The sequence below is a fragment of the Trachurus japonicus genome, chromosome 4, assembly GCF_045865225.1.
Source record: "Trachurus japonicus isolate A0001 chromosome 4, Traja_1.0".
In the NCBI taxonomy this organism is placed as follows: Eukaryota; Metazoa; Chordata; class Actinopteri; order Carangiformes; family Carangidae; genus Trachurus; species Trachurus japonicus.
In genome coordinates, this window is record NC_140910.1 from 3,402,085 (window position 1) to 3,424,338 (window position 22,254).

The window sequence follows — 22,254 nt, forward strand, 5'->3', positions numbered from 1 at the left end:
ACCCCATAATTCAGTGCAAATTTAATTTAGCAAAGTGTAAAACCTATAGGAGAAAAAAGCACTGTTGCCATAGGAAACACAGTGTTCAATTCAAGTGTTTAAATAATAAATAGTCTAAACATGCTCAAAAATAAAACACCTGTTTATTCAAAAACAGTAAAAATAGTCCATATGTATTCTCTTGTATCAGAACAGATCAAAAATTAAAGTTTTATGTACACGGAGTTCAGGCACTTGAGAGAAGTCAGCAGACAGTCGAGCACATTCCATCATTCATGGCCAGTGATATTATGTACAAAACAGGCTCCACACAGTGAATTTTGCAGACAGCAGTTCCCCAGAGGAGACAGCTAGAAGCCCGGCATAGAGCTTCAGCTGGATTACACATCACACAGGTCATGGGCGTCTCTGGATAGCAGTCAGCTGCAGCTGGATCACCGGGGCACATGGGTAATGGAGTCCTGAGCTGGAAGGACTGTTATTTCACCTTTGGGATAGCTGGAGGTTGCCTCCTGGGGAGAAGATCAGATCCACAATGTGAATATATGGTTCAATATACAATGACTATATATGTTGTATATGCATGACAGAATGTGCATGTAAATCCCAGAGAGAATTACCAAACACCATCTAATGTCTTTCATAAGGAGAGAGGAGTGACCACATTGCTCTTTTGTGACTATGAGAAGACAACACCTTTGATCTGGAATATAAGGTGCTTCCTTTAAACAGACCAAATCAGCTCTAGAAATTATGTCTGATCTCTTATCAGAGTAGTCATCTGTTACTTATGGATGTAATTAAAGTGAAAATACCGGTACATTATTCCCCTTCTGACTGAGTACCTCCAGGAGCCTCGGGAGGGCCGAGACCCCACTTTTAAACTAACATATACAACAGACTATAGCAGGACTGCTTTGTAAATGTTAAGAGATTTCTGTTCCACAGCTTTATATCACCACTTTATAACTGTGTCACACCATCAGTGGAAAAAAAAAAACGGCTCTTTACATAACATACAGTAGTTGCTGACTTCTGGATCAGAGATTTGTCATGAAAGATGTGAAACTATCACAAGGTGTATTCGTGGGTTTGCTATTTTTTTTTATTTAAGAGAAACAGAGAGGATAAGATAAGTACAAAGGAAAATTGTTGATTATTAGAAATGACTACAGGATAAATAGGAAGGCAAAGATTGGAGAGATGTGCAAATTAATTCATAATTAATGTTTTGTACTTGGTTGAATGTGTTTGTGTTTGTCATTAAGCCTAAAAATATTTAAATTGTTTAAAATGTTACAGCTTCTATCCAGGGTAAACCAACTTTACAATGATGTAAATAAATGTGAAGATAAGAAATAGACTCACACAAGAACTTTCATGCTCCATGTCCTGTATAGCTATAGGGTAGACAGAGTGAGAAAAGAGGCATAGGGTTGGATGGAAAGAGTCAGGAAAGAGGGAGACTCTATGCGGGAAAGAACCTAAAGAACCATTGGAGAGCACAGAGGAAATGAGGCAGAGAGAAAAAGGAGAGAAAGGCCAGAAGCAGGGGAGGAACCAGTGAAAGCGGAGAAGTGAAGAAATGTACAAGAAAAAGAAGTAGGGGGAAAAAGGAAAAATAACGGTTATTGCATGAGGGAAACTGGGGAAGGCAATAAAACAAAATGCATGCTAAGAGAAAGACGGAAAAGGGGGGATGAAGGAGAGAGAGAGAGAGAGAGAGAGATGAAAACTTGACAGAGCGCTCAGCCTGTTGTCTCTGGCTCCAGTAGAAAGCTGCACAGAGAGAAGTCCTGTCTACTGAGGCTGATGGGAAAGAGAATATGAGAAACACATTTTCCAGCAGACCCCCACCCAGCTCAAATAACAATTCCCTCTACCCCTGTGCCTCTGTAGTGTAAGGTTTGAATGTGTGTGAGAGTGTGAGAGTGTGTGAGTGCGCAAATGGCAGTGTGCAGTATGAGTGACAGATTGGAGGTCACCGTAATGTAACAGGTCAGATTTCAGGACATAATTGTGCGGTTTGGGTCACCTTGGCACACTGCGAGCGCGGCTCTGCTGGCCTGGGAGCTGCTGAGGTCGACCAGTGCTCTGGAAAGCAGCGGGCGAAGCGGGAGGGGGCACCTGAGGAGCATGTGGGGCATGTCCACGAAACACTGGTTTGGCATTAGATGCTGAGTTTTTGGAGTGGTTCGTGCTGAGTGGAGAGGAGAACCTTAAGTTAGGTGAAAGGTACGGAAAGCTTTGGTTATCTAAGCATCACCGTCGTACCTGGAGGACTGTAGCCAGGACGAGTCCACAGGTGGAGGCAGAGGGGTGGTGCAGGTGGAGGTGGAGATCTCGCCAATAACGCGGAGCGCCTCCTTCAGGGCGGCGTGTTTGCGGAGCACTTCCTCCCGGTGCTTCTGCTGCTCTGGTGACTCATCCATCAGCGCTGAGCATTCCCCCAGAGCGTAGAGCTGCGCCAGGAGCTTCGAGCTAATGAACTCCTTCACCTATGGAGACGGATTATAAACAGCTGTGACAGGTCAAAATGTTAGACTCCGTAAAGTGATATTTTAGTCTGAATTGGGATCACGACTCTAAAATTCTTAAAAGTCGTGTGTGAAAATCTTTTTTTTTTTTTCCCTTTAGTCCTTCTTTTTCATGTCATTGGAAAATGCTCAAGTAGAGTTCCAAATGGAGGATCTGGTAGACACAGGGTGTAATGACCAAATCATGGTGAAGATTAATGCTAAACCAAATAATTTCAAAAAGGTTTTTAGAGACGGTTGCTGGTAAAAAATAAAAGACAAAAAAATGTAAGAAACAGACGGAGAGGAAGAACGTCTGGTCTGGTCTGGTCTGGCGGGCTTACACTGTTGATCATAAGGTGCATAATGGTCTTTGGCATGAAGTCCCTCATGGTCTTATACACGATGCTCATGTACGAATCAACCAGGTTACGAATGGTTTCCACCTGACGTTCCAGCTGAGGGTCTGAGGAGTTTTCAGGAGCTCCATTCCCCTGCTTGTCCACCTGGGTGACACACAGACAAAGACAAAGACAGGAGGAATGGCGACGTACACTGTTGAGGATTGTCCGTTTGTTTGAACAAGAGATGTATAGTGTAATAATGTAATATAATGCAATGCAATGCAGGGACTTCCTGAGATAACACAGCTGGTAATTTCATGCTAATACTGACGATAAAGATCTCTTTACACAGCTGATGTGTGAAAAGCCGTGCGGTGCCAGATCTTCGTCATCTGCGTGTGACAAGGAGAAGCGTACGGCCACAGTTATAGGAACATAGACAGCAGAAGAGAGGGAATATAAAAGCGGGAGGTCAGGAGGAGTGGGTAAGAAAGAAAAAAGGGGGGAGTGGGTGAGGGACGAGGAACTGCTGATTAGAAACAGACTAGAACACACACACATACACACATATTGTAGTGACATCATGGGCCAAGAATGCTGCGCTGAAGAGCCAACGACAGAGCGAGATGGAAGGGGTGGGGGACTTGCTTTTTCACTTTGGCAGGGAAAGACAAGGGGGAACACGGAGAGAGAGGGGGAAGGGGTTACAGCCAGACTTTAAGGTTAGCAAAGGCAAAAAAAAAAAAAAAAGTGCAAATGACACAAAAGGTGAGGTGCGGACAGGTGCAGCTCAGGGTCAGGGATGGGTTTAATTAGGTTGAAGTGGGGGTCAGGGTACTAACGAGGACTTTCTCAGGGTAGACTCCGGCCCGGAGCAGAGACGCCTTCCAGCTGTCCAGCTCCTCCTGAGAGCTGCAGGCCAACTCCAGGCTTTTGTAGTCCTTGTACACGTTCCTGCAATTAATTGCAACATTGTGAAATGAGTTAGAAAACTACACTTCCTAGCAATAACACTCTTTCTACAAAACAGAGTAAAAAAAAACAAACCACACAAACTTATAACCTTAAGTTGTGGGCAGACTGAAGGTTGCAACACCAGCAAACAATCATCTCTGATGGGGATTATCCAGAGTCAGAAATTTTAGTCAAGTTATAACTGCTCTCTCTTATGAGCTCAGTGAGGCTGATGCAGCCAGAGGTTTTAGTCACGATGCGTGAGATAATTCCAGCAGACCGACATTTGCAGTGATTTTGTAGCTGCACGCTGGCTCCTCTTCCTCGCTGTGTTCGCTTCCAGTGGAAACTAAATAAGTCTCTGTGCACCTCTTGCGAGGAGAGAGTAGTAGTGCGTCTGCCGTCCGCTGTCAAACCGAGCCGCGCGCTGCATCGTTCACTTTAATTAGCACTTAATTATCACTGCTTCTTTTAAGATGAAGTCAGATGTCATTATGAGTTAGCACGCAGCAAATTTAAAAAAAAAGACATCAGAGCAGAGACTGTACTACAACCACATGGATGATTTCAGTGTTGGTGCTGTCATTTCTTAATAGCCACTATTCACGCAGCCCTTGACCCACTTTGTACGTAAGCCAAATGTTAATGGAACAAAGTTGCCCTCATGTGTAACGTGTGCAGCCTTTGACCAGAAGTGACAGTCTTAGATCCAGTAGCCTGCAGAGTGAAAAAACAAATATGAACTCATTCTAATGTCTCCAATCTGTATAGTTTATCTACATCTTTCATTGTTAGTATCAGATAATAATAAAATGTACATTTTTGCTATAAATAGAATGTAGAATAAAATATTTTTGTTCAATTATTCTGAAGCTTTCATAGCCCTTTGTTTGGTTTTATGATGAATACAAAGGGACAAAATATGCCGTTAATGTCAAGTGATTTTCTGCCACTTTATGGAAAAAAAAAAGTTTCAAAATCAAACCATGTCCTAGTCAAAACTATCTGCAGTACTTGTGCCCTATTCCCACATCTTTGTAAATGACTTAATACGGTGGTGACACAGGTCAGTGGGCTTCGTTCTCTCTCACACACACACACACACACACACACACACACACATGGGTGCGGCCTATGTTGGAAATCACAGATTGGAAACAGATCTTTTAAAAAAGGGGTCTAACAGGTTGGGCCAGTCTCACCAAAACTGTGTATGTTACTTGCAACAAAAACTGTACGGGATTGAAAAGAATGCAAAGAAACAAAACAAAAAAAACACACACAGACATACACCACTTGCAACTACACAGACACACACACACATGTACCTACATAAAATAAAACTGTAATATATTTCTTCCAAACTGCCGCGTTTGACACGACCTCCCTCCCTGCAACTAATCCATCATCGATTTTTCCTCGTCATCCATTCACCAGCTCCTTTTCTATCTTTTTATCTGACTTTCCTCTTCACACCATCCCTACCACCTCTGCGCTTCAGCTGTGCAGGCAGCGCAGCAAAGTAAGAGACAAGCGAAAGGATCTGGAGCGGGCTGGGGCCCATCTGTTAAACATTTTTTCTTTAATCACTCCGTTGTTTCTTTCCTCCTTGTGTTGTTCCTTTCTCACATTCAGAACACATAGCAATTAACCTCAAATATGTGAAACCTTTTGAGTGTGTAAGATTAGAGAAACAACAGAAACAGAGATCGGGCTGTACACAAAAAGATCAAGAAACAGACTGGAGCTGGAGTTTGTGAGCTTATGGCCGGGGCTCGATGGGTGAGGCTAATAAGTCAGGGTGTGGTGGCCAACAGAAAGGGAGCCAGGCCAAAGATGACAATACTGGAGAGCTATTACACTAAGATCAGAACATTTGTATACAGCAGTGAGCACACATTAAAACTGGTCTTTATGCAGATTTATCACTACCATTAACTCTTTTTTTCCCTCTTGTCCCCTTTGCCATCATCCCCCGCCGTCTCATGGCCAATGTGAGTTTTTTTTTTCTTCATCTTGAGGAATTTCTGCAGAGCCCTGACTGCTTTAGATTTGAAGAGTTTCCTGAGGTTTATGATTACTGTCAGACAGGGACAAAACCACTGCAATGTCTGCCACACACACATATGCAAATACAGAAAGAGAAACAGAGAGTGAGGGCGCAGGGAAAAGGAGGGGTGGGAGGGGGGGGCGGGGGGCGCCATAGGACAGACTTTGACACATTCCTGGCCGATGGCTCTGATACTCTCTCCCGCTTTCTTTCTCCTCTCAACCCTTCCAGTTCTTCACTCTCCCTCCTTTTTGTGGTGAGTCGAGCAATTCTTTCCAAACAAGAGCAGCCTCATCTCTGATCCAAGTTCTCTGGCTTTGATTAGCTGCTTAATGAGCCTGCCGTCGGTATGCTGTGGTCTCTATACGCACACACACATTGGCAAGAGGCGCATACACACATGCGCTCACGCAAGCACGCACGCGCCGATCCAGTTTTGTGTGTCTGAATGCAGCCTAGCACAGAATTATAAACAAAGCCCACATGCTCTGGTACAATCAGCCAGGCTTTGGGCCCGCTCCAGCTCCTAAACACACTCACTCTCTCTCTCTCTTATGCTCTCTCTTTGTCTCTTTGTCCTTCTCAATCTGTTTCACACACATAAACCCAAAAAGCTCAAACTCTTCCCTGCCCACAACAGGCTGGCATATACTCCCCAGACAAAAAAAAAGCTGCACCCGCTGCAATACCCACTGGATATCCTTTCAGTTCCGGTGGCAAAGTCGAATGGAAGAGGTCAAAGGAAGGGCAAAACACCACTCTGACATCTCCTCCCTTTCCTCCTCCGAAGTGTCCACCCTCGTAAAATATCACTAAAAGCAGGTGACAAGAACAGAACTCCCTTTTTCTGATTCACACACACACACACTCACACTCACTCACCAAACACGCTCGTACACAAACACAAACCTTGACTCTGTGTTGAAGACAGCAAAGACAAATTTGCTGGACATGAAGCTCTTCTCCACGTCTCTGAGCTTTAAGTTGTCCAGAGGAAGCATATACTTTTTCTCCTTCTCCTGGAAGAGATAGAATACAGAGAGATAAAGTTTGACAGAGGTATGCGGAGTAAAATATGACATTGTGGAGAGGTAACACAGGTGTTGATAACAAAAAAACAACAGAGACTGAAAACAGTCCACTTGGGGGCTGCGGTTAAAATAGTTGCGTGTCTGGAAGTAAATATATTTCAGTCTGTGCCTCGAGAGGGAATGAGAGCCAAGAGACTTGATGTGTAGAAGGAAAAGTGTCGGGAGATGTGGGAGACGGTGCTAGCGGGGCATCTGAGTTCATATCAGATGATGTGTCTGGATGTCAGACCCACTCGCATTAACATCCCACTAACAAGTGAAGGAGAGACAATGAAAGACAGAGAGAGAGGAAGGAGATGCCGTAAGTCTGTCTGTCTGTCTGTCTGTCTGTCTGTCAACACCACGGGGACTTATGAATGACACAGAACAGTTGGAGGAGTGGAGTGACCAGAGTGGAGTGAGGAGAAGCAGAGAGTATGGAGGCAGGGTACGGAGAAATGGAGGCAGGGAGGGAGGGAATGAGAGAAGAAGCATGAAAAAAGAGGGAGAGAGGCCGGGCCCACATGTGAAAGTCATTACTCAGACTCAAGCTCTAACACAACATTTCTCCTAAAGTGAAGCCCTTCCCCCTCGTCTCTCTTCCCTGGCCTGCTCCCTCTCTCTAACCTTTCAGAAAGGGGCTTAGAAGAGGTTGATTCTACGAACGGCCGTGGATGAGCTGAAGAGAAGGAGATGGAGAAGTAGTGTGACTTCCACAGGAAGGACGACTGAAGTGCATCTTCCAAACAGGGTTGTCCTGAAAGCCCTGGATGTCGTCTGTCTGTCCGTGTGTGTGTGTGTGTGTGTGTGCCTGCGTTACAGCACGTGCACGCATGTGGTGTGAGACGTGAGCGCGCTGGTCGTACATTTCCCTCTCTCAGTGCTCCCCTGAACCCTACGACTCTCTTCCTTCGTTCCTCTTTCCTTTTTTCCAAAGGGGCCCACTTCCTGTAACAGAGGCTGAAAAAAAAAAAAAAAAAAAAATGACAGAACGCGATTGGCGCCCATCGAGCAACATCTGGGATCGCTTTAGACAGAGGGGGAGGAGACAGGGAGAGAGTATAGGGTGCTCTGATGGGGTAGAAATAGAAAGTAGAGATGAGGAAGAGAGGAAGAGGAGGGATAGAGGTGGATGGAGGGATAGAGGGAGGTGAATTGGGCTTAGAGGAGATGAGGAAGGGTTTTGAGGAACATAGAGAGCAGGAGGGAGCATGTAGGAGAAGTGGGGAGAAACTGCAGACCACTCCAAAGTTGATTCCCCATGGGTCCCATCAACCCATATATGGCTGCTAAGTTCCTCCCTAAATCGCTCTCCTACTCTCACTCCCCTTATTTCCTTATGCCTTCCCCAAGTGAACAGGCAGATCCCTCGCTGAATGAGTGAATGTGCCACGTCAAGACTGGATACTACGCTGGGACACGGCCCCGCGGACGCCAAACTCTACAATCCGCCATACATCTCGCAAAAAAGGAAGGGACGCCGGCAGGAGTGGACGTGCGTGCGAGCGAGGGGCCATCGCCGCGGCACCGAGACAGGATAAGAGAGAAGAGAAAACCTTTTGCCGACAGGACAGGACTGTTAGCGAAACAACCAGAGATGGGGGGGGAGAAAAAAAGGCCAAAGTCCGAAGATGAAAAGTGAGAAAGGGTCCTGCTCCGTCATCCCAGTGTTCAGACTACCTGTTCAGGATCTTACTGGTGTACAGTAGTCTGCACATTGGTTAGACTGTGCAAGGAAGTGCTTCCACGGCAACACTCAGGACAGCATCAAAATCTGCATGTATTCTGTGCTGGGTCTGCTATTCGCTGATGTTTCTTGCTTGCAGATGTGCAAATGCCTTTAAATGTGCAGACTCTATCACATGCTTCTGTCTGTTCAATCACTGTGATCGTCTCTAAACCAAGTCACATCCTTTTTTTAGAGCATTTGTCAGCTTCAATGTTAAGTGTGCGTGGCGGGTGATACATATGTTCCAAGTTTGCACAGATAGGCTTTTACCCTGTGACTGACTGTTTTACTAATACTTCAGGCAGAAAAGCTACAAACAAGCTGATTAACTGAGCTTCTCTACACACGTTCACCGTACAGACGCTCCACACTAACTGACCTTTTTCCTCACAGAGCCTTCCTCCGAGTATTTGGACTTTTCTGCATGTGTATTTGTGTGGCAATATGATATCTCTTGTGTTCACAGACTTCATGGCACTGCTTTTGTATGCATGTGTGTGTGTGTGTGTGTGTGTGTGTTTGTGTGTGAGAGAGAGTATGTGTATGTGTGTCATATCTACTCTGGTTGTGAAGTACCATACATCAGAGCTGTGGTGTCTGAAGTTCTACTCTTGCTGCTGCAGACTAATGGATTGGAGATATGGAACAGGCCTCACACACACACATGCATAGAGGTGCACGCGCGCGCGCACACACACACACACACACACACACACGCACGCACGCACACACACACACACAGGGGAGCGTGTAGATTAAGTGTATAGGCATGAACCGTCTGTTTTTCTTCAGGCTGCCTGGTGGAGCCCTGGCAGTGGAGGGGTGGAGGAATGTAGGTCTGTTCAGTGTGCTGTGGAGATTAAACTCTGAATTATTATGCTGCACTCTCCATATGAGGTCAGTGCAGGGTACAGATGTTATAACACACAGAAAGATGTCCTGTGCAGCCATAAATATGTGTAAAAAAGAACTGATCCACACAAGGATGGAGAAAGGAGGTTGGAGGGAGGAGGGGAGAGGGGGGGTTAATGGGGTGGGGGAGGTGGGGTGAGAGGAGAGAGGGGGGGGGGGGGTCAGAGGGGGAGGTCTGCAGTGTAGAAACAGCCATGTGGGATTTCTCTGGGCAGATCTTGGAAGCTGGTGTTTGGACAAAGCTTCAGATTTTCCAGCCAGGAATGTGCGCAGTCCCAGGGAGACTGCCAACCACAGAAAGGGGGAGAGAAAGAAAGAGAGAGAGAGAGAGACAGGAGAGACAGAGAAAGAGAGAGAAAGAAAGTAACAGATGGAGAAAAAGGGAGGAGGAAAAAGCAACACAGAGGTAAAATAAAAGGGGGGAGGAGGGCAGCAGTCAAAGAAAAAGAAAAGTCTGTGGAGGTAGTGTGGGCGGGGAGAGAGAGAGAGAGCGGGAACTGCAAGAGAGAAGAAGCAGAAGTTTGGCAGCTTGACTTGTGTGTGTGTGTGTGTGTGTGTGTGTGTGTGTGTGTGAGTGTTTGCACAAACACAGACGCATGTGGAAAGGCAGTAGATCTGATCTTCTGTGATTAAACGGGTGACTGACAATGCACTTAGGCCTCCCCAACACAAAACATCTGATTAATCTTCTTTTTCTCTTCAGTTCTGCGGGACGATGACCGCGTAGAATCTACGCAATCATTGTACCAAGCAGAACCGAAGTAAAGAGATAAAGATTTGCATTCTCATCCAGTGTGCGTGTCCCTTCGTGAGCCGCAGAGAGTTTGTTGCTCTAATGTGGTCAGCAGATATGCGCTCGCCTGTCTCTGTGTTATTTGTCACAGATGTGCTAAGACCGTGGGCTGATTTGTAAACGCTTAGTAAGTGGATGACAGTGCGAGGGCAAACCTATAACTGTTGAGTGTATAATACATACACACGCCCCCGGGGGGGCTGTTGTCTGGGAACACTGTGTTTAAGCAATCCACTGTTTATCTGAAAAGTGACCGTGTGTCTGTCTGAGCGAGTGTATATTTTTTCTCCACTATTTGCATGCCAGTTTGTTTACATCGGAGTCTGCGTGTGTGTACTGTATGCTGTATATACAAGCCTGTCCTCTGTGTGTGTCGGTTGCATTGCATGTGTGTGTCTTAAGTTTGGCTTGGGGCAGCTCCAGCTGTGTCAGAGTGAGCCGCTCCAAATGCCTGAACTCCCAGAAGAGGAAGAAAAAAAAAAAGGAGGGGAGAAGGGGGGGTAAAGGGGAAGAGCGGGACGAATGGGGAGGGGTTCATCGGAGGAATGAATGAGGGGGAAAACGGAGGGGGCTCGGTTGCAGGTCCAGGTGGCAAGAGAGAAATATAAAGAAAACAGGAACAGGGTTAAAGATGCTCTCTTGGTTACACATTTCATGGGCTCATATATCTCAAAGCCTCCATGTGTGTTCAGCCTCAGCCATAACACGGCCCGCGGGTCGTATCGCTGTTACCGAGTAGAATAACTTATTTGCGAAAGCTTTCTACACACTCATCAAACACACATCAACACGCAACCCCAGCGTCATCTGTACAGCAGCGTTGTCTACAGCGGTTTCAGATGTGAATGTTTTAAAGGTGCCTGTTTGTATCCGTCCTCTCATCCTCTCCTCCATCACTCCCTGTCTCCATGACACCAGCGGTGGCAGGATAAGACTGTTGTGGTGTGTCTGCCTGTCTACACTTGCTGTGCAGACCTTCTGCTCCTGTACAGCAGGCACAGACAGGCAGACAGATGGCAGCCCACCTGACATCAGAACTGACTTCACTATCAACAGATGAAAGATTTTCTACTTAATTATGCGTTTGGTTAAAACGCTGTTTCAAGCTCAATTATGTGTTAATAAACATGTGACAACACGAGTGAACTGTTGTGTTTTGTTTTGAAAATACTTAGGATATAAAATGAGAATGTGTGGTGAAGAGGTTGTTAGACTGAAGCCTCACCTCCTCATCCTTGAACCACGACAGGCTCTCGGTGGAGAGAATAAACCAGAAATCCTTGGCTCTGCCTTTCATGATGCCGATGTTGCTGATGGTCAGCCAGCCCTTGCGTATGACCTGCACAACAGCAGAGGATAAGCAGCTGAGGTGATGGGACAGACAGCATCATCACAGTGGCACTGAGAGAACAGGTCGGTTGAAAATGAGATAAAAGTGCAACTCCTCAGACGACGTGCAGAGCAGGACACACAACGAGGGACGAGCTGAAAATAACAGTGAAAGCCAGAAACAGTTGACACTGGTGAAAAAAATAAGATTTTTGAAGGTTAGATGTTTGTGAAATATGTCATAGGGCAATCACCGAAACTGATCATCAGTGGATCTAATTGGTCGAGAAGAAAAAGACAGGTGAAGGAAAATACCATAAGCAAAGCAAGAAAAATAATCGAACATAAACTGAGATAATGCGAGGAGCGAAGAAAGTGAAAGAATAATGCGCGATGAATAAAAGAACAGACGGTATGCAGTGACAAAGACATAGTAAGAAAAAAAATATTGAGAAAGGAGTAAATATAAAAGTGTGGAAGGTAAAGGTTTTTAGGCTGAGATGTGACAGAGGATACAGCAAACTGTAACCGTGGAAGGGCTTGCATCAGTTGGACATGATTAATAAAGGTCAGAACAAGCCAGTGCATGTGTGCTGCCATCAGTTTCATGCCAGCCCACAGAAGTTTACTCCTGCCCACACATATGTCCAGCAGAGGCAGCAGTGAGTGAGAAGGCTTAAAGTTACTGGTCTCCTACTATTAGGCTGGAGCGAGAAGCCACACCCTGGAGGAAAACAGGAGACGAAGGAGTAAAATTAAACATGTGTGTGATTGGATATTTTTGGGGATGTCGCTGACATTACTATTAAAAGAACATGTGAGGCTGTGTACATATACAATGTCTCATAATTAGCTGGAGCTGTGATTAAAAAATGTACCGCTGTTCTACTCATGTGATCGTCGTACATCAAGCTTACTGACTCAAAACAATGAAAGTGGGGTTGTGCTTCTAATTAGCCCTGCCTTCAAATGTGTCACATCACATCTACTGTATGTTGCACATTAATCAAATTGGAATGAGACAAAATAAATCAACAATACATTTTTTCTTGACTACATTCCTGTCAAAAGCCAAGATCAACTGTGGTTGTGTGATTACACCCAAATGCCCCCTCAGTAAAATATGAACAACACAACGTCTCCTGCAGCTACCGTACTGATTAAAGGGATAGTTCAACATTTTGGCAAATTGGCCGATTGCCATAATCCCTATAGTTTTAGGAGTAGGTTTGTTACCTTTAAATGTCGATGTAAGCTATTTTTAGAAGGTTTAGGTCTATAGGCAAGCTTTCACACTCATGCACATTCATATTTGGCACTGCAGAGACCTCTGGCAGCAAAACATTATGTCATTATCTAAGGACACACTGTCATGTAAACATATGGACATGCATATGTTTGTTTTGCCTCAAAGTGACACAGCCTTACTTTTTAATCTTTTATTTGGGAATATTTTTGGGTTAGTAAGTTGAAACTGTTGTGGTGACAGCACTTGAGATCAAAACTTCTCTGGGGATCATGGATATTTTTACTCTTCCTTGTCTTTCATCATAATTAAGTTGTCAAGATCTTTTACAGTGATCAAAATGTTGGAATGATGGCAAAACGTCTCTTTTGATCACCATCCTAACATGGTTAATAAAATTCCATTTCCTGCGTCAAGCTCCAATCTTCCTCTGACATGAATTACAGTATAATGAACATAGTGCTATAGATAGTCTCACCTGGTTTCCCATCTTCTCTGTCCTATTGCTTTGGTTGGGCCTCTGCTGGGCACTGAGAGGGAGGATGGGGATATAGTTTACTTCATTGTTTGGTTCAACTTTATATTTCATCGATTTAAAAAATGCTGAGGTTACTCACTTAGTGAAGCCGATGAAGTCTTCGTGTTTGGTATTTATGTAGGAAAGCTGAATGCTAATGAGCAACAAGACCTGAACAGAGCACACACATTAATGCACCGAGAATTAGAACATGACAAAAGGTAATGATTCAGACATCAGAGCTTTGTGAGGCAGATCTGTGGAAGAATAGTGCGAGTGTTTGTGAATGACCTGATCTCTGCATTTTTTCTGTTGTTCATGGATTTCAGTGGTTACAATTCTCTCCGTCTCATCTCGCAGTTTGGGAAAGGAACTGAGCTACAGAGAGAAAACAGAGATGGCCACTGTTAGAAGACTGTTTTGATATGTTGAAATGATACGATGCACACACAGACACACGCATTTATACCTTGCTGATACACTGGTATACAGTGGTGATTAGTTCTCGACTGACCATGTCAACAAATTTAAGACATGGCCCCTCTAACCGTGATATCTGTTTCTTCACTATGGTTTCAAAGGCCATGTCAGGAGTGAACAGACCTGTCCTATAGGGAAACAAGAAAATAAGTGTAGATTGGCTGAAATGAACAAAAACTATTTAATATGAAAAGGCATTTGGCGCTTATGCACAAAATACTCTATTATACCTGACACCGTGGATATTTCTGATGGCATAGTTTATCTCCTGTCGCATCTTCCACTCATCAGACTCGATCTGAAAACAAACACAGGGAGCTGTCAGTCAGAGGTGAGCAGCAGGCTGAGGAGCATCACAGTTATGAATGCACATGTTCATATGCATGTCAGACAATCACTCTCACACAGACCTTGACCAGTTCACAGGGAAACTGCTCATGGAAGATTCGGTTGATCCTAGCACCACCTGACAGATGAGCAGTGTCCACTTGGTCTCCTGTGCCCTCGATTAGTTTCTCAAAGTCAGCAGCCAACTGTGGAACTAACCTGGAAGACATAAACGGTCAGACTGGGAGAAAAGCTGATAGATATATAATTTAAAAGGAAGTAAATGGACATGTACCGTAAATTCTCAAATAGAAGCCAAGGCTTTTATTTGCTTCAACTGCCGAACTGACCCGAGACATCGATAGGCTTTTATTTAATTTTGAATTAATCTTACGCTCAGCAAAGATGGAAAATATCTTGATATAATTAAATCGTTCTGTTCTTTCTGTTTAAAAGAGTAAGAATAGAAGAAAAGAGTCGGATCCAGAGCACACATGTTTAGAACTTTAATCAGCACCAATTGAAGTCCTTCTACTAAACAAATGTGTGCGCCTCCGGCCGTAGACTGTGTATAGGCTCCAGCTCTTTCCTTGGGTCAGCTGGAGTTCTCATAGGCCTGGTTCGGGTTGACACATAAACTAATAATGGCTTCCTCGGGTTGGCTTTTATTTTTTATTTTTTGGGCCCATGAGTCCGGCTGTGTCGGGTCCGGGCTTCAACATCCGCGGATTGGACCGGGTCTTAATTTTCAGGCTTGTTGACAACTCTAGCACAAATTAAGCAGCTGAGAAACTGCTCAAACGGGCGATGGTGGGCTTTGAGAGGTTTTGCACATTCACAAGAACTTGCAAAAAATAGCAATAGACCCGGCCGCTATAGGAGACCGGCGTCTGTTAGAGACTTGGCTTTTATTTGAGAATTTACGGTACACAGAAGGAGTGAGTGACTGACTGAAGCAGTGTCATGGTCCTGCATGCAGGGTCATCAGGACTGTATTGACTGTACTCCTCAGCCTCTTTGTCTAAGGTCAGGAACTGGCTCTGCAGATGACTCCTCAGAGCTGGCAAAGTCTCCCGGATGTGGTTGGTCAGTTGCTGCAAAGAAATATCATCAGTAGCAATTAACACATGCAACGTGTTAACTCCTGTGTGTGTGTGTGTGTGTGTGTGTGTGTGTGTGTGTGTGTGTGTGTGTATAGGTGTGTGCATTTTTAACCTGGTTGAGTATTCTTTGTAAATATGGGGTGCCCATTTTTTCAGCCATGTGTTTATACGCTGGATGGGACAGGAAGAACTTCTTCTCTGAAAGGAGAGCTGCCTCAATGTCCTTCTTCCCATCGATGTCCTTCTGACTGCGATTCACCACCCCTATGTAACCTACAAGGAGAAGACGGGAAAGGAAATGAAGAGCATGTGATCATTGTGAGCAAGACAATGTGCAACAAGACAAAAAAGCGCGATCAAGAATCGAGACAGAATCAAGTTGCATGTTCTGTCATGTCCTTGAGAACTCCCAGAACACCATTTGTTCCATTACAGCTATAGCATACGAGCAGGAAATTAGTGCGTATGTACAACAGCAGGACCATGTGGCATAAAGCAAGCCAAATCCCCTATTTACTATAGTAATAGATATAATAGTAGCAGGCTCCGTATCGAATGCTCCGGCTCTGTGCTGTTACAAGGGCACTTCTTTCTTTGGCTTCCATGGCTAATGCATTAGTACTCCAAGAGAACCATGAAGGAGCCAGCACCTGGTGGTGCTTTACCCAGTCTGCACACTGCTCTGGGAGATCACTGTCTCCCTGCCTTTTCCTCTGCTGCCTCTCTCTCTCTCTTACACACACACAACAGAACAAATCAAGACTAGGTCTAACCCTAGTACGCCTATGGTCATATCCTGATTTTGTCTGACATAATCGGATAAATTGAAGACTTGACAAATGATCACTTATAGAGAGAGTTAGAGCAGACTGGCTATCTTTCTTTCTTAAGTTAGTTTTCTCAGCCCTTTGCCTTTACCACAGTCATTATGGTTGTGTCCCAAATCACTCGCTCATTCACTACTCCCTACTCCAGTGTTTTTCAACCTTGTCGGGAACCCACATGGGGTCGCCTGGAATTCAAATGGGGTTGCCTGAAATGTCTAGTAATTGATCAAAAAAATTACTGATCAATTTTTTTTTAACTTATTATTATTTTTTAAATTATGATTACAAACACCACACACAATCTTAAACTGTATTCTTTACTTTCACTTCTCAAATATAAATCGCAGCGTATAAAAATATCTGAGCTGGCTCATCTTGATTGGCGGGTCGCCAGGAATTTGTGATGTCAAAATGGGGTCGCGAGCCAACAAAGGTTGGGAACCACTGCCCTACTCACTACAAAGTGATTTCTATATAGAAGACTATATAGTGAACTCACTGGTAAAATGAAAAAACACTTTCGGACACCACTCTGCCGCGCAGTTAATTACGTTCAATTACGTTATTATGTTGCATAATTAAAACGTTGCAGATCAACGCAGACCGTGGTCATAACCGCGATCCGTGACTGCAATGCATGATGGGATGTCTTGCTTTCATAAGTGCCCATTGGATGTCCACTACATTTCGTGATGAATTGTGGGATACAATGAGGGCACTATATAGTGAATATTAATAATCACTAAACATTCGGACACCAATACAAAATGGCGTAGTCACTATATAGTGCACTATATAGTGAGTAGTGAGTGATTTCGGTCACAGCCTATGAGAGAAAGACAGGAAAAATGGAGGAAGAAGAGAGAGAGGACAGGGCCACAGACTGGACTCAACCCCAGACTGCCAGGGCATGAACTAAGCCAAAATGTCACACCTCGTTAACAGTAACTTCTCTCCCTCTCCCTCACTAGTTCATTTGCCATAATGAAGGCAAGTATTAGAGGGGTATTAGAAGCGCTCCTCAGGTTCCCAGCAGTCCGTGAGCAGCTAGGAAAGAGTGGCTCACTAGATCAGTCGGTCAGTGATAGTTGTGAATTTAGGACGGGCCTCACTTCTGCATTTCAGCCAACAAAAAGATGTGCGGATAAAATTCAATCAAACTAAATACCATAAGAGTCAATAAAATAGAATGGATCTAAAAACAGCTTGCACCGACAATTAAAGGTAATGAACCTAAGACTATAGGCAACAGGCGAATTTGCCAAAATGTTGAAATATCCCTTTAAAAGGTGAAGCAAAAGCTCTAACAAAATTTATGTCCAGAGAGTGTGTATCCCAAAGATTGGGGGCATGAAAAAAAGCAGCCTATGACAACATGAGGAATTTCAAAGGAAGACACTGGAGCACCCTGGGGATCTGGGTGAGCCATAAAATTAAATAAGATCTCCCATGAAGGAGAAAGGCCATTTAAAGCTTTACAAAGAAGTAGAAAGAATAAAAATCTATTCTAAAGGGTATAGTCAAGTCAGAAGTACTGTCTGTTAATCTGATAGCAATGTGATTTTGGTTTTTTTTTACTTTAGGTCTAAGGTATTTAGAATTAGGTTTCTTTTTGACTTTTTAATTAATCCAGGATAAGGGAGTTGCAACAGTTGGCAACAGTTTGTTGGGTTGAACAGCTTGAGTGCCTAACCCTTTTCAGTAAAAAAAAAAAAAAAAAAAATCTGGAATTAGCAATATTTCTAAGATGAGTAAAGGATGTTTTTATGACCTTGTTAAACTAAACTATCCAAATTGTAAAATCAGATTCTAAAAATCTGTGATTTGTCTTTCAAATTGTTTGCTAACTCAAAGCATGACCGTACACACACAAAGAACACACAGCCATCTTTGTGCTGAGACCAAAACTCGTGGTGATAATAAAAACAATCATAAAGCCGGTCTCAACCAAAGAGCCTCTTGTGTGACTAGACTGAGGCCAGATGGTTCAACACAGTGAGCGCTCACACACACATGCATACAAAGAGCAGCACACCTCTCCGTAGAGGGAGCAACCTGTTCTCCAGTATTTCCCGGGCATCTGTTCCTTCATCCATCAGGTCCAGTTTAGTGATTACACCAATTGTGCGCTGACCTAAAGAGGAAAAGAGAGAGAAATTTGAATTTTTTTGTCTCTAACTGAGATTTCAAACCTTAAGCCTCATTCACCCATACATGTTTTACCCTGTGGGTCGACATCTTTGGCCAGTTTGAGTGCATCAGAGTTGGCCAGGTCAGTGTTGGCCGGTGTAACAGCCAGGATGAGGCAGTTTTCGTTGCAGATGTACTGCATGATCAGGTCTCGTATACGGTACTCTATGTCTGCCGGCTGGTCTCCTACAGGCACTTTGGTGATGCCGGGAAGGTCCACCAGCGTCAGGTTTAGCACTGCAAACACCGACGTGCACGTGCAGATAAACATTACGTCGCAGACTTGTCAGAGAAACAGAGAACAAAAGTCAATGCATATTTGCAACATCCACGCATACACACTGTGTTACCATGAGGGGAGTAAATTCGTAGGTTGATGGGGACGGGGGAGATTCCTTTGTTAGATCCTGTCAGTCTGCACGTTTCTGCCTCTATCTCCTTACAGATTTCATCAAAATCTGTAAACTTCTTTTTCTTACAATGGAGAAATTCAGCGTATTCTGGAAAGACACACAACGAGCAGAGAAGAGATCTGTTAAAGACCAGAATGTCATATATAACACCCAATAAAATACATTAGGATACTAAAATGTTACTGTGATTGTATTCTTCTAACAATTTTCTGGAAGACTATTTTTGAAATTATGCAAATGTTGCACATCCTGCCACAGAGGTTAGAGGGCCGCAAACAAAGAGACAATGTTACTGTTCTGAACTTTGGATGACAATTCCAGTAATGTCTCACCATTCAGGCTGTTAATGGTGAAATATCATACTGCCATCTGGTGGCAGCTTCAGATAACAGAACAACATTACATCCATCAAAACTGAATATTACTAGTATTTTACTCACCCACGTCAGAATGGAGCAGCTGAAGGATTAAAGGTCTGCGAGTGACAATCCCTGAGCCACGTGGGAGGAAGTCTCTGTTGAAGAAGAAAGACTGAACTGACCAAGGACATGCGCACACACTCACACACTCATACACAGACACTGCAAATTGCTAGTGGTATTTGTACTGTTGCATACTAGGGTCTTAGGCTAAAACATTACATTCGCATTTGCTATTTTAATTGCATATGCACAAATAAGGTATTTTGACGAAAACAATATAATGCTCTATAAGACCATGACTGCAGGAATAGTCACCTATACATTAATTTTAGTTTAGTTGTATCCAAAATATCAGCACCTGGAGGGTTGAGAAATGTTTTGGCATATGATCAACTTCTCAGATATGTAGAGAGTCTAAAAGCTACATGTAATGTTAACCATAAACCAACAGAATGCAATTGGTAAAAAAAATAAATAAATAATGGTCCTCTTTCCTATTAAAACCCGAATCAGGAAGTTTGTTTTAGTACATCCTGTCCCAGATGAAACAGCTGGCACGGTCTTCCACAAAAGGGGGGTGTCATAACACAGTCCTGGCTGAGACAAAGAGGTGAGGTATGTGATAAAATATCAACACACGCTCAGGAAAGCGAGCATTAAGGATCTGCATTTCCTGGAAATGCTAAACGTTAAGGCCCGGATGGCTCAGGACAATACATAGGTCTCCTTCAGTTCAGACAGCTTCACTGTCTATCGTAGTAGGAAACTACTGGATTACTACTCACCAGCATTCCTTTCTGACAAGATGGAAATTTCTCCTAATAACACACCAAACTATCTGACTTGTATTTAAATTTTACACAAAACCTGTTATTCATGAGTGGGCTGTATTATTTTTAGGCCCGTGAAATCGGTAGAAGGTCACAATAAAGTGTGACTCGACAAAGCTAAGTTTTCATTTCGTTTCGTTACTTTTCAAGAGCCATGTTAATCTCAAGGTCTTTAGAAATACCGACAGAGGCTGAACGTGAGATAAGCTGTTGTTCTGGTTACTGTCACTCAGGCCTCGCCACCTCTGACACCCACCACTTAGGACTAACAAATATAGCTGTATCATTTGTGCAGGGGCCACAACACATCATGTATGAGCAGTGAGCACACACTGATTGTAACAATCTGCTGGAATTAAACAGTTGAATCAACAGTTGCCTGCAGCCCTGATGTCAACACACTGTTTTTTGGCTCAGGAATGTGTCAGCCCATGTGGCTTTGCTTTTAGCGTTACAAACAAATAAGAGTATTGTCTGCTCTCAGTGATGTATATAGGTTATTAGTCCTAACCTAGATGTACCATACAAATTCACAGATTTTAATGTATATTATTTGAATAATTATATTATAGTAAACTTTTGTTACTAATTTCAAATAGTGCTATGTCATTCAATCACTGAGGGAGAATGCATAGGCAGGATTTCTCTGATGTAAACACAGACTGATTAAAAAGGCATATAGCTAGCTGTAACTACTGGTGTCATTGGAAAGAAGGACATTCAAGCTGTAGCCATGTTGTTTTGTTTTGTTGTTTTTTATATTTTTTATGTAGTATTTTTAGTTTAAGGAAATACAGACTGACAACAAACTGTCAAGGAAGATAAAAAAACAAACAAAAAAACAACTAGGGGGCTCCTCTGTTGGTAATATAATGATATACCATGTCCAGTGTCTTTAATTGTTCTGTTTAATATGTAGCGTCCTCTATTGTTTTGATACAGCCCACTTCTCCTATTTCCTGGGAAAGGTCCCTCCTCTGGACCTCAGAGAGAAAGTCATCTTTTCCATTGAACACACTTCCTTAACTCTGTCCACCCATTGATTAAGGCTTGGAAATAGCTACGGCTTTTCATTAATGATAAGTACAATAATTTACTAATGCTTTAAAAATCTGTGACTGGCCATTTATCAGAATAAATGTCACAGGCTGCCCTGTAATTTTTTTTTAAATGTGTAGTATTGTATTTTATTTTGCCATAGTATTTTGTAATGATGCAGCTATTATAGTCCATTAATCAAAAACGGGTGGGTGTCTAATACCTATCAAATCTTGTATAATCAGTTATTGTTTTCAGGTTATATGACATATAACTGATATATAAAGAATGGCAAATTATTCAAGTGACTGATAAAGTATGATATAGGAGTAGAAAGTATGTGTTTTATCTTCTCCACCTAGAGGAAGTGCAATTTAAAGTGACTGTGTATACTGAACGTGCCCCTTGCTTCACAGTTCACTCAGAGGTCAGTGTGTGTGTGAGCTTTACCTGCCTACGAAGTTCTCCAGGACGGAGCTCTTCCCGGCGCTCTGGCCGCCCACCACCACGATCTGCGGCAGGTGAACGAAGCTGCTCTGGCCCACGCTGCTCATCACATCCTGGAGGCGGTTGACCAGCGGGATCAGATCCTCCATCCCGTGGTTGCCCATCGCAACGGGGCAGTCGTGTTACCTGTTGCGCTCTCTGAAATCCCGTTTTCCTCCGGTTCTAGTGTACTCCACTCACCAGAGCGGCTAATATAGTTTCTGGTTACTTACATTCACGGTATTTTCATGACGTAATGTACAAAACCTACGAATAAAACCGTCCTTGAAGCGCTTTGGTTAATAGTGAAAGTGCCGTAGCCCGAGCTGTGGGTCGTACGTTACCGTTAGAGTTTCTTGTAACGACGGTAGGCTCCAACTTTGTACTCACAGTCCTCCGCTCTCCCAAAACAGCTCGCGGTGGACATTTTTGGTTATTTAAAACTCCCAAAAGTCGGAGTGTGTCGCTTCCCTCAGACTCGGGTCACATTTCATGGTTAGCTCGGCTCAGTTCGGTCCATGGAGAGGGAGGAAAACGGTCTACTTTGACAGCTAACAGAACCGAATTTCGGCGCATGCGCGGTAATCGGCAACTTAAACGGGGCAGCCCCCCTCCCCTGCAGACAGACAAACCCCGTAGCCACTAATGAAAGTACCCAGATTCATCAGACACCACGCG

The 22,254-nt window shown here is 43.7% G+C and overlaps 1 protein-coding gene across 7 annotated transcripts; it reads right to left on the bottom strand.

The window, feature by feature from the left end:
* Positions 1 to 124: 124 nt before the first annotated feature.
* dnm3a (dynamin 3a) lies at positions 125 to 22,244 on the bottom strand. 7 transcript variants are annotated; one of them, XR_015035686.1, is made up of 22 exons: positions 21,541 to 22,162; positions 19,241 to 19,314; positions 18,738 to 18,887; positions 18,421 to 18,624; positions 18,233 to 18,331; positions 15,483 to 15,643; positions 15,219 to 15,361; positions 14,351 to 14,486; positions 14,171 to 14,238; positions 13,930 to 14,068; positions 13,752 to 13,838; positions 13,561 to 13,631; positions 13,422 to 13,473; positions 12,395 to 12,421; positions 11,594 to 11,707; positions 6,774 to 6,883; positions 3,703 to 3,814; positions 2,861 to 3,022; positions 2,275 to 2,498; positions 2,036 to 2,200; positions 1,369 to 1,809; positions 125 to 512 (listed from the first exon to the last, which is right to left on the bottom strand). XR_015035686.1 is itself a non-coding variant. In XM_085773405.1 (22 exons), the coding sequence occupies exons 1-21, from the start codon at positions 21,699 to 21,701 to the stop codon at positions 1,379 to 1,381; spliced, it is 2,481 nt and encodes an 826-aa protein (XP_085629531.1). In that variant the 5' UTR covers positions 21,702 to 22,161; the 3' UTR covers positions 125 to 512; positions 1,369 to 1,378. The 7 variants fall into 7 exon arrangements, 3 of the variants coding, with proteins under 3 accessions (XP_085629531.1, XP_085629530.1, XP_085629532.1); XR_015035688.1 differs by having other exon boundaries at positions 1,369 to 1,484; positions 21,541 to 22,161; XM_085773405.1 differs by having other exon boundaries at positions 1,369 to 1,400; positions 21,541 to 22,161.
* Between the last annotated feature and the right edge of the window lie 10 nt (positions 22,245 to 22,254).